The 20,003-nt window shown below is 45.6% G+C and overlaps 1 protein-coding gene across 3 annotated transcripts in view; it reads left to right on the top strand.

Moving 5' to 3' along the window:
• The window catches only part of HEXA (hexosaminidase subunit alpha), a 30,829-nt gene extending 20,897 nt beyond the window's left edge, over positions 1-9,932 (top strand). For all 3 annotated transcript variants that reach the window (XM_020894284.2, XM_020894286.2, XM_020894287.2), the window contains exons 3-14: positions 264-329; positions 1,982-2,028; positions 2,537-2,647; positions 3,480-3,581; positions 4,341-4,473; positions 5,048-5,228; positions 6,150-6,236; positions 6,485-6,557; positions 7,203-7,386; positions 7,540-7,630; positions 8,544-8,648; positions 9,686-9,932. In XM_020894284.2, the coding sequence (XP_020749943.1) occupies positions 264-329; positions 1,982-2,028; positions 2,537-2,647; positions 3,480-3,581; positions 4,341-4,473; positions 5,048-5,228; positions 6,150-6,236; positions 6,485-6,557; positions 7,203-7,386; positions 7,540-7,630; positions 8,544-8,648; positions 9,686-9,749 (1,244 nt within the window). In that variant the 3' untranslated portion in view covers positions 9,750-9,932. The remainder of the gene's footprint in view (positions 1-263; positions 330-1,981; positions 2,029-2,536; positions 2,648-3,479; positions 3,582-4,340; positions 4,474-5,047; positions 5,229-6,149; positions 6,237-6,484; positions 6,558-7,202; positions 7,387-7,539; positions 7,631-8,543; positions 8,649-9,685) is intronic.
• The last annotated feature ends 10,071 nt before the right edge of the window (positions 9,933-20,003 follow it).

Below are 20,003 nucleotides of genomic sequence, written 5' to 3'. Positions count from 1 at the left end.
GAGTATCAGCCCTGCTGCCTCAGGGAATGCTTCCTCTTTGAAAGAAAAAATGTGTTTGTTTGTTGTTGTTTTTTCCCACGGGATCTTAGTTCCCAGGGATCAAACCCAGGCCCCCTGCAGTGGGAGCGCAGTCTTAACCACTGGACCACCAGGAAAGTTCCTTATTGTTGGTTTTTAATCCGAGGTTTTACAGAGAACATGTGATTCTCTCTAACCTGAGGGTAGAAATCCTTAACCTAATGGAACCATTTCTGTCATTTCAGACACACTGACCATAAATGATGAGCAGTGTCTCCTCCTCTCCGAGACTGTCTGGGGCGCCCTGCGAGGTAACAAGATGGGGCTGATGCTGGGAGAGAGAAGGATGATGTGGGGAGGTGGGCACTGGTGGGGAGAGGGGCAGGACTGGAGGCCAGGCAAACACCCCGCCATAGGAACTTGCTTTATGGAGACCAGTTGGAGTGTTTCCTCAACTCCCTGCAGGGAGTGTTCTCCCTGCTGTCTCCAGCAGTTGACAGGTGTCACAGCCTGTGCAGCAACAGCCACTCCCCTGGCAGGCACTCGGAAGCAGAGGGAGTCCCCGCAGGCTGCTGGCGGGCACCAGCAGGGGCAGGCGGCTGGGGAGAGGGGCCCGCTCTGCCACACACACAGGTTGTTCAGCTCTCACTACAGACACAGGATTGGAAGGGCTCTTCAAAAAGGAAATCTAGATCAAAAGAGACAAATGTCAAAAAAGAGGTAAACAGTGATAAAATGAGGACTTCGCTAGCCAGCGGGTGACAGGCCCTTGCCCTTCCTCTTGGTTCACTGAGAAGGTATTTGATTCACTGAGAAGGTATCTGGTCCCCAGACACAGACTTAGCCAAGTACTTCCGCCCCTTTTGGTAAGAGCCCAGCTGGTGAATGAGGGAAGTTCTCACTGAACCCCAAACCTTGTGTCAGCTTGTCTTTATTCCCTAGCCCCTCCTGTCCTCCCCTGCATTCTGGAGAAACAGCATGCTGACCCCCCTCTGCCCTCTTGTACATTTTGAGTGGGTGCTAATAATTAGGTTAAAGTGGGAGAGTTCAGGGACCCCAAGTGCCAGGCGTCAAGGTCAGGCTGGAAAGAAGCCGAGATGGTCCACTGGAAGTTGGCCTCAAGGGAGGTGCTGGATGACCACAAAGGCCTCACAGGTTTTTAAATTCTCAAAGTTTAGGATTCTGGGACTCTTTCACAGGGCTTCTGCTGGGTTTGCAGAAGTGAGGGCTCAGCTGTTGAGAACATCTAGTGCTCTGGACACAGCACACCTGCCCTTGGGCCTCACCGGAATCTCGGCATCTGTGTCCAGTCTCCTGGGGCAGTTGCCACTTGCCAGACCTCAGCTCTCTATAGTTGGTTCTCTTCTCAGGGTCTGAAGAGGAAAAGTGGATGTTTCTTTGTCTTTTGGGTCCAGCTGTGGACCCACAAGTTTATGATCTCTTTGAGTTTATGAAACTCAAGTTTATGATCACATTCTCACAATTCAAAGTGAAGAGGCAGCAGGTTGGAGGCCCCTTTTTCTCAGCTCAGGGACCCGATGAGTATTATCCACTGAACTACTTAACCCCTTGTGAGCTGGCTTGTCCTTTCATATGTCCTTATAGGCCCCAGCTGTTGAGAGCATTTAATGCTCTGGACTCAGCATGCCTGGCCTCTCTTCTTAATATCTTTGTGAATTCAAGACTTAGGGTTTATAGATAAGAGACATGTGGATGAGTGTATTACTAGGAGGGACACAAAACCCCCTTACACTGCCCACTCCCAAAATAAAAGACAGTAAAAATCGATACTGGCTTCCTACTGTCCCCCTTTTCTAGCTGTTGAGAAGCATGCAGCCTACACTAGATTTCATTTCACTGTGTGCCCAAGCACTGTGCTCTGCCACATAGGAACATTCCAGATGGTTCTAACTTTTTACCCACCTCCCTAAGTCTTTACGTCCACCTCTCTACTTCCCTGTAGGTCTGGAGACATTTAGCCAGCTTATTTGGAGATCTCCTGAGGGCACGGTGAGTGCAGGCCTTCAAAAAGGGCTCCTCTTAAATCTCTGGCATTTGCTTCCAATATTGAGAGTCCTGGAAATACCTTCTTTTGCCTTAAACAGAGTCCTGGTGGCTTGAGATGGTCCCCAAAAGAGTATTCATGGAGATAATGGGTGGAAACTGGTTTGGTAGCTTTTGCCAGTTAGGGTATAACTTAGTTCCCCTGAGTCATTATTGAGTAATGACCTTAAGACCACACTGCTTTAAGAAAATACTGAGTCAGTGAGAATCTGGTGCATGTGAGCTGAGTGGTGTGTGGGACAGCTGCATTGCTGGCAGGGGAAAGTTACTCTCTGGAGAGATAAATGCTTATGGTCATTCATTTGGAGGTGTGTGGTGTTTGTGGAGATAGTTACCCTGAAGAACAGTCAGCTGGTTGGGTTTTCAGGGGTCTCAGAAAGCTTTTCTCATCCCCCTCCACCCCACTGGTGAATTGCCTTAGATTCCTGACGTGTTCGATGTTTGGTCCACACAGTTCTATGTCAACAAGACGGATATTGAGGACTTCCCTCGCTTCCCTCACCGGGGCTTGTTGCTGGATACGTCTCGCCATTACCTGCCACTGGCTAGCATCCTGGACACTCTGGTACCCAGGCCTTAAGACCTTCTTTGCCTTTAGGATTCTGGGGTGATGGGACAACAGATGGATCTGGTGCCATATTCTTAAAGAGTTACAGAGAGAATTTATGTAACTTTATGAGCTCCTGGGAAAAATGTAAAAGATGACCTGCTGCAAGATTCAAAAAAATACGAGTGATTTAAACATACCCCACTGGCTACTGAGGACCAATGTCCAGGCCATGTCCAGTGACAGAGAAGGTGGGTTGGGGAATTGGCTTCTCTGACCAAAGGCAGCTATCTTTAGTTAGGAAAGTGATATTCAAGAGCCTTAGCTGGGGATGATCCTAACTGTCTAGAATTTGATGGGCAGTCTTAGCTGACAGTTACCCATCTGGCTTACATGTCTTAACTATTCCTTTGGTGTTCTGATGGAACCAGAGAAGTGGGCACATCCACCAGTCCTGGCATCTGAGATTTGTGACTTATGAGGCTATTAAATTCACAACCGACCTCACAGTTTGGATAAACACTAGTCAGACAACCCAAAACAAGTGGCAAGAGGAAATATTAGTTTCCACGGTCTTGTGGGCCTTCCTGACCCCAGGGTACCACAGAACTGCAGCCCTTCTCCCAGTGTGACTGTAATTCATCCCTCACAGAGGAGATACTGCTTCTGTCAGCCATCTTTGGATGCCAGGCACAACCTGATGGGAAGGCTTGATACAGAGAACCAGTGAGCACTTTAGCAGGAAGCTGGGGCAGGTTGAGCCTGTGAAAGTGTGTGGCACAGCCTGCCAAGCTTGGGGCCAAAGCTGGAGAAGTTGTGCTGGGTTCACAGTGTATGCTCTGACCTACAGGATGTCATGGCATACAATAAATTCAACGTTTTCCACTGGCATCTGGTTGATGACTCTTCTTTCCCATATGAAAGCTTCACTTTTCCAGATCTTACCAAAAAGGTATGTTTCGATTTTGCCCAAACCCAGTTGATGGCTTGAAGTCTGACTCTGGCCATGGCCCTGCTAGCAAAGGACATCAGCTCACCTCCTAACCAGCCAGTTTAAGGGACACACTCACATATAGAAGGGCACTGGCTTTGGAGTCAAGAGACCTGAGTTCAAGTCTAAACTGTACCATTAATTTCCTCTGTGACCTTCAGGAGAGAATCTTTCCTGGTCCCATCTTTTTAATTTATTCATATTTTGTTAGCTGTGTATAATAACTACCTTATTTATCTCACTGGCATCATGGCACTGAGATAAGACAATGAATGGACAGCTTGTGGGAAATTATGATTCAGTTCCTTGATGACGGCACCTGATATCACCAGGCTGTGTGTTGATTTTCTTTTTTAAAAATAATTTTATTTATTTATTTTTGGCTGTGCTGGGTCTTCATTGCTGCATGGGTTTTCTCTAGTTGTGGCAAGCAGAGGTTACTCTGGCTTCTCATTGCAGTTGCAGCTTGCAGGCTCCAGAACACTGGTTCAGTAGTTGTGGCACCCAGGCTTAGTTGCTCGGAGGCATATGGGTTCTTCCTGGACCAGGGATCGAACCCAGGTCCCCTGCATTGGCAGGTGGATTCCTATCCACTCCACCACCAGGGAAGCCCTGTGGGCAGATTTTCTGATATCCAGGGGAGCCTGAAGGCATTTTGAATATCCTCTCCTCTGCTAGCCTTCAGGAAATGGGATCCTCAATGTGTTCTGTGCCTTTCAGGGGTCCTACAACCCTGCCACCCACATCTATACAGCACAAGATGTGAAGGAGGTGATTGAATACGCACGGCTTCGGGGTATCCGGGTGCTGGCAGAGTTTGACACTCCTGGCCACACTCTGTCCTGGGGGCCAGGTAAGAATAATGTCTGCAGTTGGAGGGAGTCCACTGATTCCCTTCAATGGGGAGTTAGTATGTTGACTTTTGGATGTAGCATGCCCTAGCCTTGGTCTCTGGAAGAATATTTTCCATCAACTCCTTCCACTGGGAATTTAGATAGGCAGAATTTACTTTCGGTGAAAGAGGACACTTCTTACGATTAAAACATGGGCAAATTCTTCTCAGATATCCTTGCCTGATAATGCCCTTGTTGGTCATTGTGCCCAGAGTGGAAGAAAGATTTTGCCAGTCTGTCTAGATCAGACTCTCTGCTTTTCTGCTGGCAGGCTACGTGAGGAGAGCAGGCTTTGGGAGCAAGGGTGACCCCAGTGGAAGAATGTGTCAGGGCAGCAGAAGTGTGTGACAGTTGTCTGGGTATGATTCATGGACATACCTGTATTTCTTTGATTGTCACTAAATGCTCATGTCAGTGAGTGCCTGAGTGTTCCTACATGAGGGAATGTCTATGAACATGATTGTCATCATGTATATGACTATACGTGGGGATTGTGTATTTGTGACACTAGTGTCAGATTTTCTATTGCCTTAGGTGTCCCTGGATTATTAACTCCTTGCTACTCTGGGTCTCATCCCTCTGGCACCTTTGGGCCCGTGAATCCGATTCTCAACAATACCTACGAGTTCATGAGTACATTCTTCTTGGAAATCAGTACTGTCTTCCCAGATTTTTATCTGCACCTTGGAGGAGATGAGGTTGATTTCACCTGCTGGTATGAGCCTTAATGACCCCTCCCATCCTGGCCTGATAGATGGCCTACTCAGAGGAGAGGTTAGCCCTGAAGAAGCTCCCTGTCTCAGGTGCTCCTCAGCTGTCTATCCAGATGGCTGAGACCTTCGGCCTTTCCTCTCTCTACCTACCGAGAGGCCCTACCTGATCTTGGCAAATCCATGATCTTGTCATAGTCTTGAGATATTGACAGAAAAACCACCTCCAGGCACAGAATTGTCTTGGAAAAATCAGGATAAAGAAAAATAGTCCCTGCTTTTGACAGTTTAAAATAGTCTGGTTGAAGAGGCAGGACACATGAATTTGAGGTTAATATGTGACAGTGTCTAGTTAGTATTAAATTATAAGGTTCCAGCCCTCAGATTTACTTAGCTCAAAAGAGGCTGAGGGGCTTCTTGGAGAAGTGGGAACTAGAGTTGGATCTGGGGAAAGAGTGGAGGAGAGAGAAAAAATAAAATGTAGACATTGTGCGGCAAGGGAGCTGCCACGGGTGACAGACACCAATGCTTGTATCCACTTGGAATAAAGAATAAACATTAAGGAAAAAGCAGGATATGCCCAGGGTGTGGGAGGTAAGAGACAGAAACCAGAAGCCAGTGTGCCTGAGTCGAGACCTTAGAGCTTCATATCACAGCCCAGAAAGACTGAGATGTATTCTCTTTGGAAGTGAACTTGAAGCTCTTCAGGTCCAAGCTTAGCCTTTCTTGGCCTATTTCAGTGGGCCCCCTTCACTTAGCTTTTTCAGTCATACTTCCCAAAGTTGTGGCCTCTTGAGATCCTCAGTTGATTGGTTTTTCAGATGGGAAAAAAAAAAAGAAGTTGTGGGAGGCCAGGTGACAAATCCCCAAGCTTTGGGCTTTGAGGATGTCAAAAGGATTAATCTTCATTTTCTCTTGGGATTCAGGAAGTCCAACCCAGATATCCAGGCCTTTATGAAGAAGAAAGGTTTTGGTGATGACTTCAAGAAGTTGGAGTCCTTCTACATCCAGACGTGAGGAAGCAGCGGGAGTGGGCAGTCACCCTCCTTCAGAGTCCTCACTTTCCATAGCAGGGCCAGGCCCTGCTGGACCACTTTCTGGGCCCCTAAAGGGGTCCTCTGTCCTGTCCTTTCTGGTTGGAGTGGTCGGTTCCCAACTGGTCAGACAGGAATGGGCCCCTAGCCAGCCTCTGCCCCCAGGGCACTGGCACCAGTAGCGCAGAGCCTCTCTGAACTGAGCAAACACTCTCTGTACTCTCTAGGCTACTGGACATTGTCTCTGCCTATGGCAAGGGCTACGTGGTGTGGCAGGAGGTGTTTGATAATAAAGTAAAGGTGAGCCTGGGGCAGAGGAGAGGTGCTCCCCTCAGGGCCTCCCTCTGCTCTCCCATCCCTTCCCTGCTCCTGCATGGATGCAGAGCTCTGAGCCCCAAGTGTGGGTGTCAGAGCCTCCATTTGTCTTCTCTCACTATGAACTGATCAAGTTACTTGTGCTGCCAGGTTACTTGGGATTCCTCCTGGCATGATGGGTTGGGTTTTCATTCCTGTGTCATAGACTAGGATCTTCTCGGCCTGGGAGCAGGGCTATCTTCTCCTTCATCATTGACTAGTAAGATCCCAGCTTAGTAAGATCTGCAGGAACCTCGTCCCACCTTCAGATACATCTGGAGATGCTTGGACCTGACAGTCCCTGATGAGTTTTCTAGGCCCCACTGCTTGCCTCTGTTGGTTTACTGCTGGAGTTACTATCTCAGTGTAGATAGGACAGCTGCAGAGGGGCTAGGGGAGGAGGCAGCACGGAGCTGTCCTAGGGCCTTTGGGGGCCTTGGCCTCTGCACTGGGCTAGAAGCTCAGTGGCTAGGGGTCACAGAGAAATGCTTTGCTACTGGGGAGCAGAGGAGGCACACACCCCCTTGGCCTGGGCTGCTTGCAGGAGACTATGTCCCGGGAACCTTTATGCCATTTGACCTTTTGTGACAGGTTCGGCCAGACACAATCATTCAGGTATGGCGAGAAGAGATACCAGTAAAATACGTGAAGGAGATGGCTCTGGTCACCCGTGCTGGCTTTCGGGCCCTGCTCTCTGCCCCCTGGTACCTGAACCACATAACTTATGGCCCTGACTGGAAGGAGATCTACCTGGTGGAGCCCCTGGCATTTGAAGGTAAACAGGGAGCTCTCCTTGCTGCCAAAGCAGCTGGGGGAGAGAAGGAGAGCCTGGGTTGGATGTTTCAGACCAGCAGGTGAAATGGCCTATCTGAGGAGAGGACCACGTTGGGAAGGTGGTTGAGGCCTGTCATTGCTTGTTTTCTCTCAGGTAGCCCTGAGCAGAAGGCCCTGGTGATTGGCGGAGAGGCCTGTATGTGGGGAGAGTATGTGGACAGCACAAACCTGGTCCCCAGGCTCTGGTAAGGGCTTTCTGGGGATATGGAGGGTTGGGCTTGTGGGCCTGGGCTCTCCCCGCCAGGCTCCGTCCCGTCCAGCCACCACCGGCCGAGTGCCTCCTCTCAGGCCTGGGAGAGGAGGGGCCTCGCGCTGTTGCTTTTGTGTGAACAGTCGTCTCCAGCCTGACTTCTGTGTCTGCTCCTTCAGCCCATCAGGTGTGTCGCGTGGAGACTGTTGGGCTTCCCTGGTGGCTCAGTGGTGAAGAGTCTGCCTGCAGTGCAGGAAACCTGGCTTCCATCCCTGGGTCAGGAAGATCCCCTGGAGAAGGAAGTGGCAACCCACTCCAGTATTCTTGCCTGGGAAATCCCATGGACAGAGGGGCCTGACAAGCTACAGTCCATGGGGTCACAAAAGAGTTAGACATGACTTGGACGTGACAGCTAAACAACGTGGAGATTGTTGTCCCCACTTCACACATAGGGATAAGGAGGCCTGGAGAGCACGTTGAAAGAATTTTGTTTTCAGGATGGCTCAGGATGCAGCCCTGAGACGCGCAGTCTCTGTACTAAGACTCCTCTCTGCTGTCTCCTCAGAGTGAGGCTACCGCTCAGCACGCTTGGGGGGCTGTGTAGAGTTTACACTTTGAGAACAGCTGCCGCCACCGCCATCAGTAACTGTTCACGATGCCTTTCAGACAGACTCTGGTCCCTCTGTCTTCGGGAGAGGAGGAGGGATCATGACCCCCATTTTACTGAAGATGAAGCTGGGCCCTGGCAGTCCCTGAGGAGCGTTCCAGTGATCTGTCACTCTGATTAAAGTGTCGATCACATCCCTCGGCCCCGAGCTAGTTTGGGGTGCCTAAACAAGAGGCTGTGGGTGTCCAGTGCCCTTGCAGGAGCCCAGAGCCCAAACCTGGTGCCTGTCTCCTTCCCGCAGGCCTAGAGCAGGGGCTGTTGCTGAGAGGCTGTGGAGCAACAAGATGGTGTCCAACCTGGACTTTGCCTTCAAACGTCTGTCACACTTCCGCTGTGAGCTGCTGAGGTAAGCAGACCACGGCAGGTCAGCGGCTGAGGACCCCTTCCTGATAGAAGAGCACTGATAGTAGCTCACACTTGCGGAAGTGTGCCAAGGGTGGCAAGCCCTGCGCTCAGCCCTGTGCCAGCACTGCCTCCTTCAGTCGTCACCACGGCCCTCCCAGGGGGTAGAGTTTCTATCCCCACTTCAGAGGCAGGCAGCTGAGGCACAGAGCAGTTCAGTAACTTGCCCAAAGTTGCTCAGAACCAGGACTTGAACTGCCTTCACTGGCTGTGCTCTTATCCACGGCCGTGCTCTTACGGGTTCTCGCGACACCCGTGTCCCAGTTGGGATGGGCCTGCGTAAGAGGGTCAGTTCCCTGGTTCATTCATTGACGTGGTTTTGAGACCCTGGGGAAACAGCCTCGTACACAGCAGAGTCCCAGGCTGAGAGCCAGGCATGTGGGATCTAAGCCTCGACTGTCTAATTTACTGAGTGACTTTGAGCGAGTTCCTTACCATCTCTGAGCAGATAACTTATTTGGATAATAAAGGAGGTATGTCTCAAGGTGCTCTAAAGAGACTGGTCAGGTCCTGGAACTGGTGAGGCTGAGATTTCACACCCACATCCTGTGGGTGGGCTAGACAGTGTCTCCGTGCCCCCTGCCCCTGACATTTACAGTGTTTTAGAGCCATTAACGGGGGCTCACTGGGCCAAGAGCACTGGGCACATTGTAGGCATCCACCTTTTTTCTCAAGAGACTGAGTGATTTGGGGCTGGGGCATAGAAACGGGAAGGTATTCCTCAAGGTTCCAAGGTGTCCCTGTATCAGAATCACTGGGGCACCTGATCCAGATGGCAGATTCTCGCCAACACACAGCCCCACCCCAGCAAGAATCTTTGGAAGAGAGACCCCGAGGAATTTTGGTGTCTAGTGACAGCATGAAATCCACTGAACTGGGCGAAGGGGAGACCGTTGGTTATGGTGGAAAAGATGTTGCTGGAGCCTAAAACTAACCACCTTCAAGGACTCATGGTACCTGTTTCTTTACGTCCTCTTGCAGGCGTGGTGTCCAGGCCCAGCCCCTCAGCGTAGGCTACTGTGACATGGAGTTTGAACAAACCTGAGCAAGTAGCCCCCTGCACCAAGGAGGGTACTGGCCCTAGGAGAGCAGAAGCGGGGCCAGGCTTCCACTGCACCCCGCCCGGGGGATGGAGCCCCTTGCCCGCGTGCCCTGTGGCTAGAGACAAGGGGGCTGGTGCTGGCGCTGGTGTCCAATAAAGAGTGATGTGGCATTTTTCTATAACAAACATGGATTACCTGTGTGGAAACAAATGTGAGTGGCCCTAGGGAAGGGGAACTGCCAGGAATGGCCTTCTGCTCTTAAGGGTGATCGGCTCAGCGGACCCAGCCAGCTTGGGCTCGGTATCTGCCCCTGGAGGGATCTTATAAGTTGAGGGCTGGGAATGAAACTTGTATCCTTTGTGCCGTCCTAGCCTACCTGAGTTTTGACACCTCTCCTAGCTCACCAGAGTCCAGACACATACCCCATCCTTAGACTCATCACCTGGACCCCTGAGGCTTCTGTACATGGAACATGACACCACAGGGGACCAGAGGAGTGCTGGGAAGTGGCAGGGGCCCCGGCCCCAACCTGGTCAGAGAACAGCCCCTCCCCCAGGCATACTCACAAACTTGCCTCCCCTAGAGCTTTTCTTCTGCTTTAGGTTTCTTGTTACTTCCATTTCATGCAACCGTTATTAAATATTGAACACATACCATGATCTCGGCACTGTGGTAGGGGGCTGAATTTGAAGGACTTAGTCCCCAGAGGCCTGGTCCACTCCCTCCTCCCACCCATCCAGTAGCGTCTTCTCTGAGAACTGCTGGCACAGCTGAGACCATGAGAGGAAAACCCCTGGAGGACCAAGAGGTGGGTATGTGGCTCTGGAAGGGTCTTTGCACCAGTGACCAGTCTGCCATGGGAAGAAATGGCTCATCATGGACCCAGACTGCCCCCTAATGGTGTCATGTTCAGACATGACAGTGCAGCCCAGAGTCTGGGCCAGCAGTGCACAGCAGCTGTTTTAGATGTGGATTTCTTTGACCATTTTAAAGTTCTTTTACCTGGTCCTAGGCTGGAAGGACAATGGAGAGGTCCAGACATTGTTTCAGAAAGCTTCCAATCTAATGGATACAGAAAGTTGGGGAAGGCAGGCCTGAAAAGGGACCTAAGTAAAATTTGGTCCTTAAATAGCATCCTTCAGTCCCTCGATCATGCTCCTTTGGGGACCTGACTGAATGTGCACCAATCAGGCCTTCTTGCACTATTACTATAGGGACAGGTTGTGCACCGTCTACCTGAAGAATCCTCTAGAGGAAGCTGAGCCCAGGGCTCTGGCCTGGAGAGAAACAAGTTAAGGCTCCACTATCTGTGCCTACTAAAGGAGCACCCTTACTTTCTATTACCCGGAGAAACATTTGGGGAGTTCCCAGGCAAGGACCCTGTAGAAATGCTGCTATACTTCAATTGCCCCTTCTTGATCATAATTGGAATATTGCTATTGTTTGGCATAATATGTAATAAAAAGACACTAAATTTTAGGTCTCAAGTCAATGAAGGAAGAGGCCATGAAAATACCTATACTAAAGCAGTAAGATTCTATGATTTCTTATTCCTCTTGTAAACATTTTCTTTAATGTTGTCATTTTTTTTTACAAATTAAAAAAAAAATCAGTGTTGTGCTGATTGCCACCCTCCACCAATGTCTCTCTGCCCCTTTCCCCCCACTGCCACTGATCATGAGAGCATTTACTGGAAGGTCGTCATCTCCAGCCTCCACCAGTGCATCTCTGGGCCCCCCAATCACGAGAGCATGTACAGAAAGGTCATCATTCCTAACCTCCACCAGTGCATCTCGGGGCCCCATGATCATGAGAGCATTTACCTGAAGGTCATCATCAGACCCTGAACTGCTGATGGGATAGAGGCCGTACCTGTAGAACTGCCCACTCGGTTCCAATGCCCAGAGTCACTCTTCTCTTCGTCTGCCTTCACCTGTCCCACCCTGCTCAGGGCCAGGCTCCTCTGGCCTGCTGTACACCACCAAGAGGTGGGGAAATGCCTGGACTGATTTCCTGGCTTTAGTTATCTTTGGGTACAAAGAGTCAGCCCATGCTCTCCTCTGAATCTCCTAAGGATGCAAAGCCTCCCCAGTGGGAATGTAAATGAAGGAGCGAATGGAGGCTGAGAGGACATTCAGTTCCCCCTCTCTTGGGTAGGAGTTGAGGCAGTGTGCTGGGTATCCCTCGCTTCTTGGAAACCTGGTGTTTTGAGGTGTACCTCAGTGGATTAGTGTAGGGATAGGATAGTAGAGGACTTGGGAGTCTGGTTGCTCCATAGCACTAGTGATGAGGGACACAGCAAGGGGTGAGGAAAGCCAACAGATACTGGGGAAAGGTGAAAAAAGGATTATATGATATAGATTGAATTTAATTTATATCAGTGTAGATGAACATACCTAGTGGCAACATTGCTAGCTCTGTAAAGTTTAGATTTTTGTAGTTTTTTGTCAATATCACTTATAAGATCAATCAGTACAGGCTGTGAAAATTTTATTTCATGTACTTTTTTTCTTACTAAGAAAATAAATAGGAATTGTCTTTGTCTTAAAATCATTGTTTTTCCTTTATAAATAAACTTTGAAAGTTTGAAAATCTGTGTCCTTTATATCATTAATAAATATAGAATATAAATACATATTAACTAACTTCAGTGAAATATTTACTTGTTGATTTTTTTTCAACAGTGTTCACTCCAGTTCAGTCGCTCAGTCATGTCCGACTCTTTGCAACCCCATGAATTGCAGCACGCCAGGCCTCCCTGTCCATCACCAATTCCCGGGGTCCACCTAAACCCATGTCCATCGAGCCGGTGATGCCATCCAACCATCTCATCCTCTGTCGTCCCCTTCTCCTCCTGCCCCCAATCCCTCCCAGCATCAGGGTCTTTTCCAATGAGTCAACTCTTCGTATGAGGTGGCCAAAGTATTGGAGTTTCAGCTTCAACATTAGTCCTTCCAATGAACACCCAGGACTGATCTCCTTTAGGATGGACTGGGTGGATCTCCTTGCAGTCCAAGGGACTCTCAAGAGTCTTCACTCTTAACTTTATATAAATCTTCACAATTGTTTTTAAAATCCTTTCTGAAGCAGCCCTGTGTGTATATGTGTGTGTGTGTTTCATGCATTTTTTTTTTAACTTTGTCTTCTTTTATTTTTTATTTTTTCATTTTTTTTCCATTTATTTTTATTAGTTGGAGGCTAATTACTTTACATCATTGCAGTGGTTCTTGTCATACATTGACATGAATTAGCCATGGACTCACATGTGTTCCCCATCCCGGTCCCCCCCACCTCCCTCTCCACCCGATCCCTCTGGGTCTTCCCAGTGCACCAGGCCCGTGGTGCGCTGTTTCATGCCTTTTTCAGTGAGATTTTTGAAAATGTCTATGAACCTTATTTATTTTCACAGTAATTACTGTATTCTAACCACATCCATGTTGGGTCTTCCCTACCACAGTAAGAACTTTTATTATTTCAAATGTGTCAAACAGAAAATTGTAGGGAATAACATAATAAACACAGTATAACCATACCACTCAGTTTTATCACATCTCAACAGTTGCATCTGCTTTAAATTTATTTTCTTTTTAAGAGATGAAACATTATATATGTCCCCCATTTCCCAGTTCCACTCTCTTGCTTCCCAAAATAACCACTTTCTAGATTTTATTTTAAATCTTATTTCCTCTGGAAATCTGATACTTAGCTATGGTTTTTCTTCATTGTTAATAAATCCTTTATGGCTCACTTCATAGCAAATTAGGAAGGGACATTTTGGAACCCACTCAGAAAAGGGGTTTGTGTGTGTGTCCACTCAGAAAAGGACTGTGTATATGTGTGTGTAGACAGACCAGCTGGCAAGCAGACATGGAAATAGGGGCATCTGTGCTGTGCTGATGGGCTGCTGGATTTAAGAGGACATGTTAGGGGCATCCAGATAATTTGTTATAAACAAGGAGGTATTTATTTAAGAAGAAAATATTCAGAGAAAACTATGCAGACGTTTACCCAGACTTAACATAAGTTAGAAATCTGAGTGAAGACATTTGTGGAAATCCATCCAGGGGACAAAAGTGCTTTTGTCATTTTTACGTGCTTGCTGTGTCAGGTGCTGGAATAAGCACTTGTTCAGATGTTAGTTTATTTAATCCTCATCCCAACCAGTGAGGTAGATCAATATTATCCTCACCTGACAGATAAGGAAACAGACCTAGACAGGTTAAATGATTCATTCATGGTTACCTAGCAAGGCTGAGTCAGGCTTTGTGCACAGGGCCTATGGATCCAGGCTCACGTAGTTAGTTCACTCTAGCCTATTCTGTGTCCGCCTATCAGTCGCAGTCTCACACTGTACCAGACATCTTCTAGCTCTTGAATTCCACACTGAGACACACACATAAAGCTGGGTACTCAATTATGTCTGGGCTCGAGTCCATATCCTCCCACTTTTCAAACTCTTCCTTACAGATGGTTTCATTCTTTCAGCACACACACATGTACAGTCTCCCTTATCTTTAAATAAATTAAAAACTCTCCATCCTGCTTTTTCTCAGTCAAGTTGCCTGCAACAACTGCAAGAATTTATCTCCATTTCTCCACTTCTCATTCAGTCCTCATGAAGGCTGCTCTCTCTGAGGTGAACCTATATGTTGCAAAGTCAACATAACTCAGTAATTAAAATATCACTTGCCCTTTCCTCGTATTTTGAGTTTGATCACTCCTTTGAAATTCTTTCTTCCCAGACTTCTGTGACACCACTCTTCCCTGAGTTTTCTCCTATGTCTTTCATGATTGTTTCTTGGCCTGCATCACTGATGACTCCAGCAAAATCCCATTCCACAGCCAATCATTTTTAAAGTTTGTCCTCTTTCCTCTTCTATACTTTCTTCTCAGTGATCTCATTTACACTCAAACTGATCTTTAGCTATATGTATATATCTATATGTACAAAGCTCCAAATTCATCCACTTCATATCATCTGAAGCTCACATGCCAGATATAATCAATTCATCATCCTTCATAGCTCCCTACTCGACTCCTATACCACAATTCTGCTACTCATTTCAGCCAAAATCTGGGAATCATCTTAACTGCCCCCATCTATCATAATAGCCTTCTAATCTGTCACTAAGTAACCCCCATTCTGTACCAAATAACTCTTAGAACCATTAACTCATCTCCATCTGCACTGCCACTATCTTTTAATAAGCCTATCACATCTTCCCTGAACTTAGAATAAGATCCTGATAACACTGGCCTCAAGTGAAGCCCCAATACTTTTGCCACCTGATGCAAAGAGCCAATTCATTGGAAAAGACCCTGATGCTGGGAAAGATTGAAGGCTAAAGGAGAAGGGGGGCAGCAGAGGATGAGATGGTTAGATAGCATCATCAACTCAATGGACATAAATCTGAGCAAACTCTGGGAGATGGTGAAGGACAAGGAAGCATGGTGTGCTGCAGTCCATGGGGTTGCAAAGAACCAGACATGACTTAGCGACTGAACAACAACAACACACTTGCCTCAAGTCATCTTTTTAAGCTGCAGGTCAGATTTCCTGCTTCTGTTTTTTAAAAATATTTAGTTACTATTTGGCTGTGCTGGGTCTTAGTTGCAGCACACAGGCTCTTCAGTCTTCATTGCAGCATGTGTGCTCTTTTAGCTGTGGCACGGGAACTCTTAGTTATAGCACATGGGATCTAGTTCCCCGACTGGGGGATCAAACCTGGGCCTCCTGCATGGGGGGAGTGGAGTCCTAACCACTGGACAACCAGGGAAGTCCCTCAATTTCATGCTTTTAATTTTTCAATATTGCCCCCTTGTCTAATTCGCTTAGCAGGGTATATAAGTCTCCCCCTTCAAGATGATGTGTCTTGAGTGCTCCATCATCAAGTCCTGACATTCTACCCGTATCAGTCAAGACTCCTTTAGTTGCAGGGAAACATCTCAAACTGGCTTAAGCAAAAATAAATGAACAAATAAAAAATGACATTGCCTCATGTAACTGCATGCCTCATGTAACAAGAGTCAACAATTGTATGATCCTTGGAATAAATCTAATGAAAGACATGTAGGAACTTTATAAAGTTCAAAGTTTATAGAGTTTGAAAAATTTTTTCACAGATATTCAGATGTCTTTTGAAAGAATACCAAGATATACATATGTAACATGTTCATGAATGAGAAGATCCAACATTGTAAGGATTTTAAAATGAGCTGCAGATTCAGTGTGATTCCAATTATAATGCAAATTTTATTCTTTAATGAATAACAGTTTGTTCAAAATAATAACAGCACTGTTAATGATTATGATACCTTATGAATAAGTGAAATAAATGACAGCAATGTTGTGAAGGATGGGAGGGGGAGATTGGGAACACTATTATAAGGCTCTTGTACTACTCATGAAGCAGTACAATGTTTGACAGTGGACTTGGATAAATTGTAAATGTATTTTATAAACCTTAGGATAACCACTAAAGTGAAAAAAGAATAACTGATATGGTAAGAAAGCAAAGCATTCAAAATGTTCAATTAAAACCATAAAAGGAAAAAAAAAGCATAAAAGGCAGAAAAAGGGTAGAAGACAAAAATGGAAATAATGAACAAGAGCAACAAAATGGAAAAGAATAACAAATATGTTAGATAATAATCCAATTTTGTCAATAATCACTTTAAACATGAATGGCCTAAATAAAAAAAATTGAAAGAGATTGTCAGAATGGGTTAAAAAACAAGGCCTGGGACTTCCCTAGTGGTCCAGTGGCTAAGACTCTGTGCTCCCAAACAGGGGGTCTGGGTTCAATCCCTGGTCAGGGAACTAGATCCCACAAGCTGCAACTACTGGGGCAGCCAAATAAACAAAATAAATAAATAAATAAAAAGCAAGACTCAATTACATATCTACAAGAAGCCCACCTTAAATATAAAGACACAGATGGATTACAAGTAAAGAGATGGAGAAAGACATTTCATGTTACACTAATCAAAAGAAAGCTGGAGTAGCTGTATTTCAAACAGAGCCAACTTCAAAGCAAGAAAAATTGTCAGAGGAGAAAAAACGGGGCCAGCCTTCAACAGTACATGAACTGTGAACTTCCAGATGTTCAAGCTGGATTTAGAAAAGGCAGAGGAACCAGAGATAAAATTGCCAACATGCGTTGGATCATAGAAAAAGCAAGAGAGTTCCAGAAAAACATCTACTTCTGCTTTATTGACTACGTCAAAGCCTTTGACTGTGTGGATCACAATAAACTGTGGAAAATTCTTAAACAGATAGGATTACCAGACCACCTTTCCTACCTCCTGAGAAATCTGTATGCAGGTCAAAAAGCAACAGTTAGAACCTGACATGGAACAACAGACTGGTTCCAAATTGGGAAAGGAGTACGTCAAGGCTGTATATTGTCACCCTGCTTATTTAACTTATATGCAGAGTACATCATGAGAAATGCCAGGCTGGATGAAGCAAAAGCTGGAATCAAGATTGCTGGGAGAAATATAAATAACCTCAGATATGCAGATGACACCACCCTTATGGCAGAAAGTGAAGAAGAACTAAAGAGCCTCTTGATGAAAAGTGAAAGAGGAGGGTGAAAAAGCTGGCTTAAAACTTAACATTCAAAATCTAAGATCATGGCCTCCAGTCCCATCAGTTCAGTCGCTCAGTCATGTCCAACTCTTTGCGACCCCATGGACTGCAGCACGCCAGGCCTTCCTGTCCATCACCAACTCCTGGAGTTTACTCAAACTCATGTCCACTGAGTTGGTGACATCATCCAACCATCTCATCCTCTGTCGTCCCCTTCTCTCGCCTTCAATCTTTCTCAGCATCAGGGTCTTTTCAAATGAGTCAGTTCTTCCCATCAGGTGGCCAAATTACTGGAGTTTCAGCTTCAGCATCAGTCCTTCCAATGAATATTCAGGACTGATTTCCTTTAGAATGGACTGGTTGGGCCTCCTTGCAGTCCAAGGGACTCTCAAGAGTCTTCTCTAGCACCACAGTGCAAAAGCATCAATTCTTCAGCGCTCAGCTTTCTTTATAGTTGTCCCATCACTTCATGGCAAATAAATGGGGAAACAATGGAAACAGTGACAGACTTTATTTTCTTGGGCTATAAAATCACTGCAGATGGTGACTGCAGCCATAAAGTTAAAAGACACTTTCTCCTTGGAAGAAAAGCTATGACCAACCTAGATAGCATATTAAAAAGCAGAGACATTACTTTGCCAACAAAGGTCCATCTAGTCAAAGCCACGATTTTTCCAGTAGTCATGTATGGATGTGAGAGTTGGACTATAAAGAAAGCTCAGTGCAGAAGAATTGATGCTTTTGAATTGTGGTGTTAGAGAAGACTCTTGAGAGTCCATTGGACTGCAAGGAGATCAAAGCAGTCAATCCTAAAGGAAATCAGTCCTGAATATTCATTGGAAGGACTGATGCTGAAGCTGAAGCTCCAATACTTTGGTCACCTGATACGAAGAACTGACTCATTGGAAAAGATCCTGCTGCTGGGAAAGACAGAGGGCAGGAGGAGAAGGGGACGACAGGGTGAGATGGTTGGATGGCATCACCAACTCAATAGACATGAGTTTGAGCAAGTTATGGGGGTTGGTGATGGACAGGGAAGCCTGACGTACTGCAGTCCACAGGGTCACAAAGAGTCAGACACAACTGAGCGACTGAACTGAACTGAACTGAACTGAACACATACTACCCAAGGCAACCTACAGATTTAATGTGGATTTAAATTATCCATGACTAGAACAAATAATCCTAAAATTTATGTGGGCCATAAAAGATCCAGAATTACTAAAGCAATCCTGAAGAAAAAGGACAAAACTGGAGGTATAACCCTCCCAGATCTCAGACAATACTATAAAGATAATACTAATCAAAACAGTGTGGCATTGGCACAAAAACAGACATATGGATCAGTGGAACAGAATAAAGAGCCCAGAAATAAACCCACACACCTACAGTCAATTAATCTTTGACAAAACAGGCAAGGATATAGAATGGAAAAAAGTTTCTTCAACAAGTAGTGTTGGGAAAGCAGCACAGTTGCATGTAAATCAATGAAGTTAGAATACTCTCTCACACCATACAAAAAATAAGCTCAAAATGGATTAAAGACATAAATAAAAGACATCATTAAACTCCTAGAAGGGGAAACAGGCAAAATATTCTCTGACATAAATAGTAGCAATATTTCCTTAGCACAGTCTCCTAAAGCAACAGAAATAAAAGCAAAAACAAACAACTTGACATAATTAAACTTAGAAGCTTTTTTACAGCAAAGGAAATCAGAAACAAAACAAAAAGACAACATACAAAACTGAATAAAACATTTGCAAATGATACAACCAAAGGCTTATTTCCAAAATATACAAACAGTTCCTGTAACTCAATAATGAAACAACCCAGTCAAAAAATGGGCAAAAGGACTAAATCAACATTTCACCAAGGAAGGCTTACAGATGGCCAATAGGCATGTGAAAAGATGCTCAATGTCAGTAATTTATTAGAAAGATGCCAATCAAAACTAAGGTATAACTTCACACCAGTCAGAATGACTATCATTAAAATGTCTACAAATAAAAAATCCTAGAGAGGGTGTGAAGAAAAGGAAACCCTCCTACATTTCTGGTGAGAGTGTAAACTGGTATACAGTCACTACAGAAAAGTAGGGAAGTCCCTCAAAAAATAAAAACAGAGTTGCCTTATGATCGAGCAATTCTACTCCTGGGCATATATCCAGAGAAAACTCTAATTTGAAGAGATACATGCACCCCAGTGTTCATAACAGCCAAGACATGGAGGTAAATTAAATGTCTATCAACAGATGAATGGATAAAGAAGATGTGGTATATATTAATATATATATGATGGAATACTACTCAGCCATAAGAAAGAATGAAATAACACCATTTGCAACAACATGGATGGACCTAGAGATTATTATTCTAAGTGATGTAAGTCAAAAAGAGAAAGACAAATACCATATGATATCACTTAAATGTAGAATCTAAAGTATGATACAAATGAATTTACTTACCAAATAGAAACAGATTCACAGATGTAGAAAACAAACTTACGGTCACCAAAAGGAAAGGGGATGGGGAAGATAAATTAGGAGTTTGGGATTAGCAGATACAAACTACTATATGTGAAATAGATAAATAGTAAGGCCCTTCTTTGTAGCACAGGGAACTGTATTAAATATACTGTAATAAGCCATAATGGAAAAAATACA

This window comes from Odocoileus virginianus, chromosome 6 (genome assembly GCF_023699985.2).
Source record: "Odocoileus virginianus isolate 20LAN1187 ecotype Illinois chromosome 6, Ovbor_1.2, whole genome shotgun sequence".
Classification (NCBI taxonomy): domain Eukaryota; kingdom Metazoa; phylum Chordata; class Mammalia; order Artiodactyla; family Cervidae; genus Odocoileus; species Odocoileus virginianus.
The sequence above is the reverse complement of the archived record's forward strand: the minus strand, read 5'-3'. Positions and strand labels throughout refer to the sequence as shown.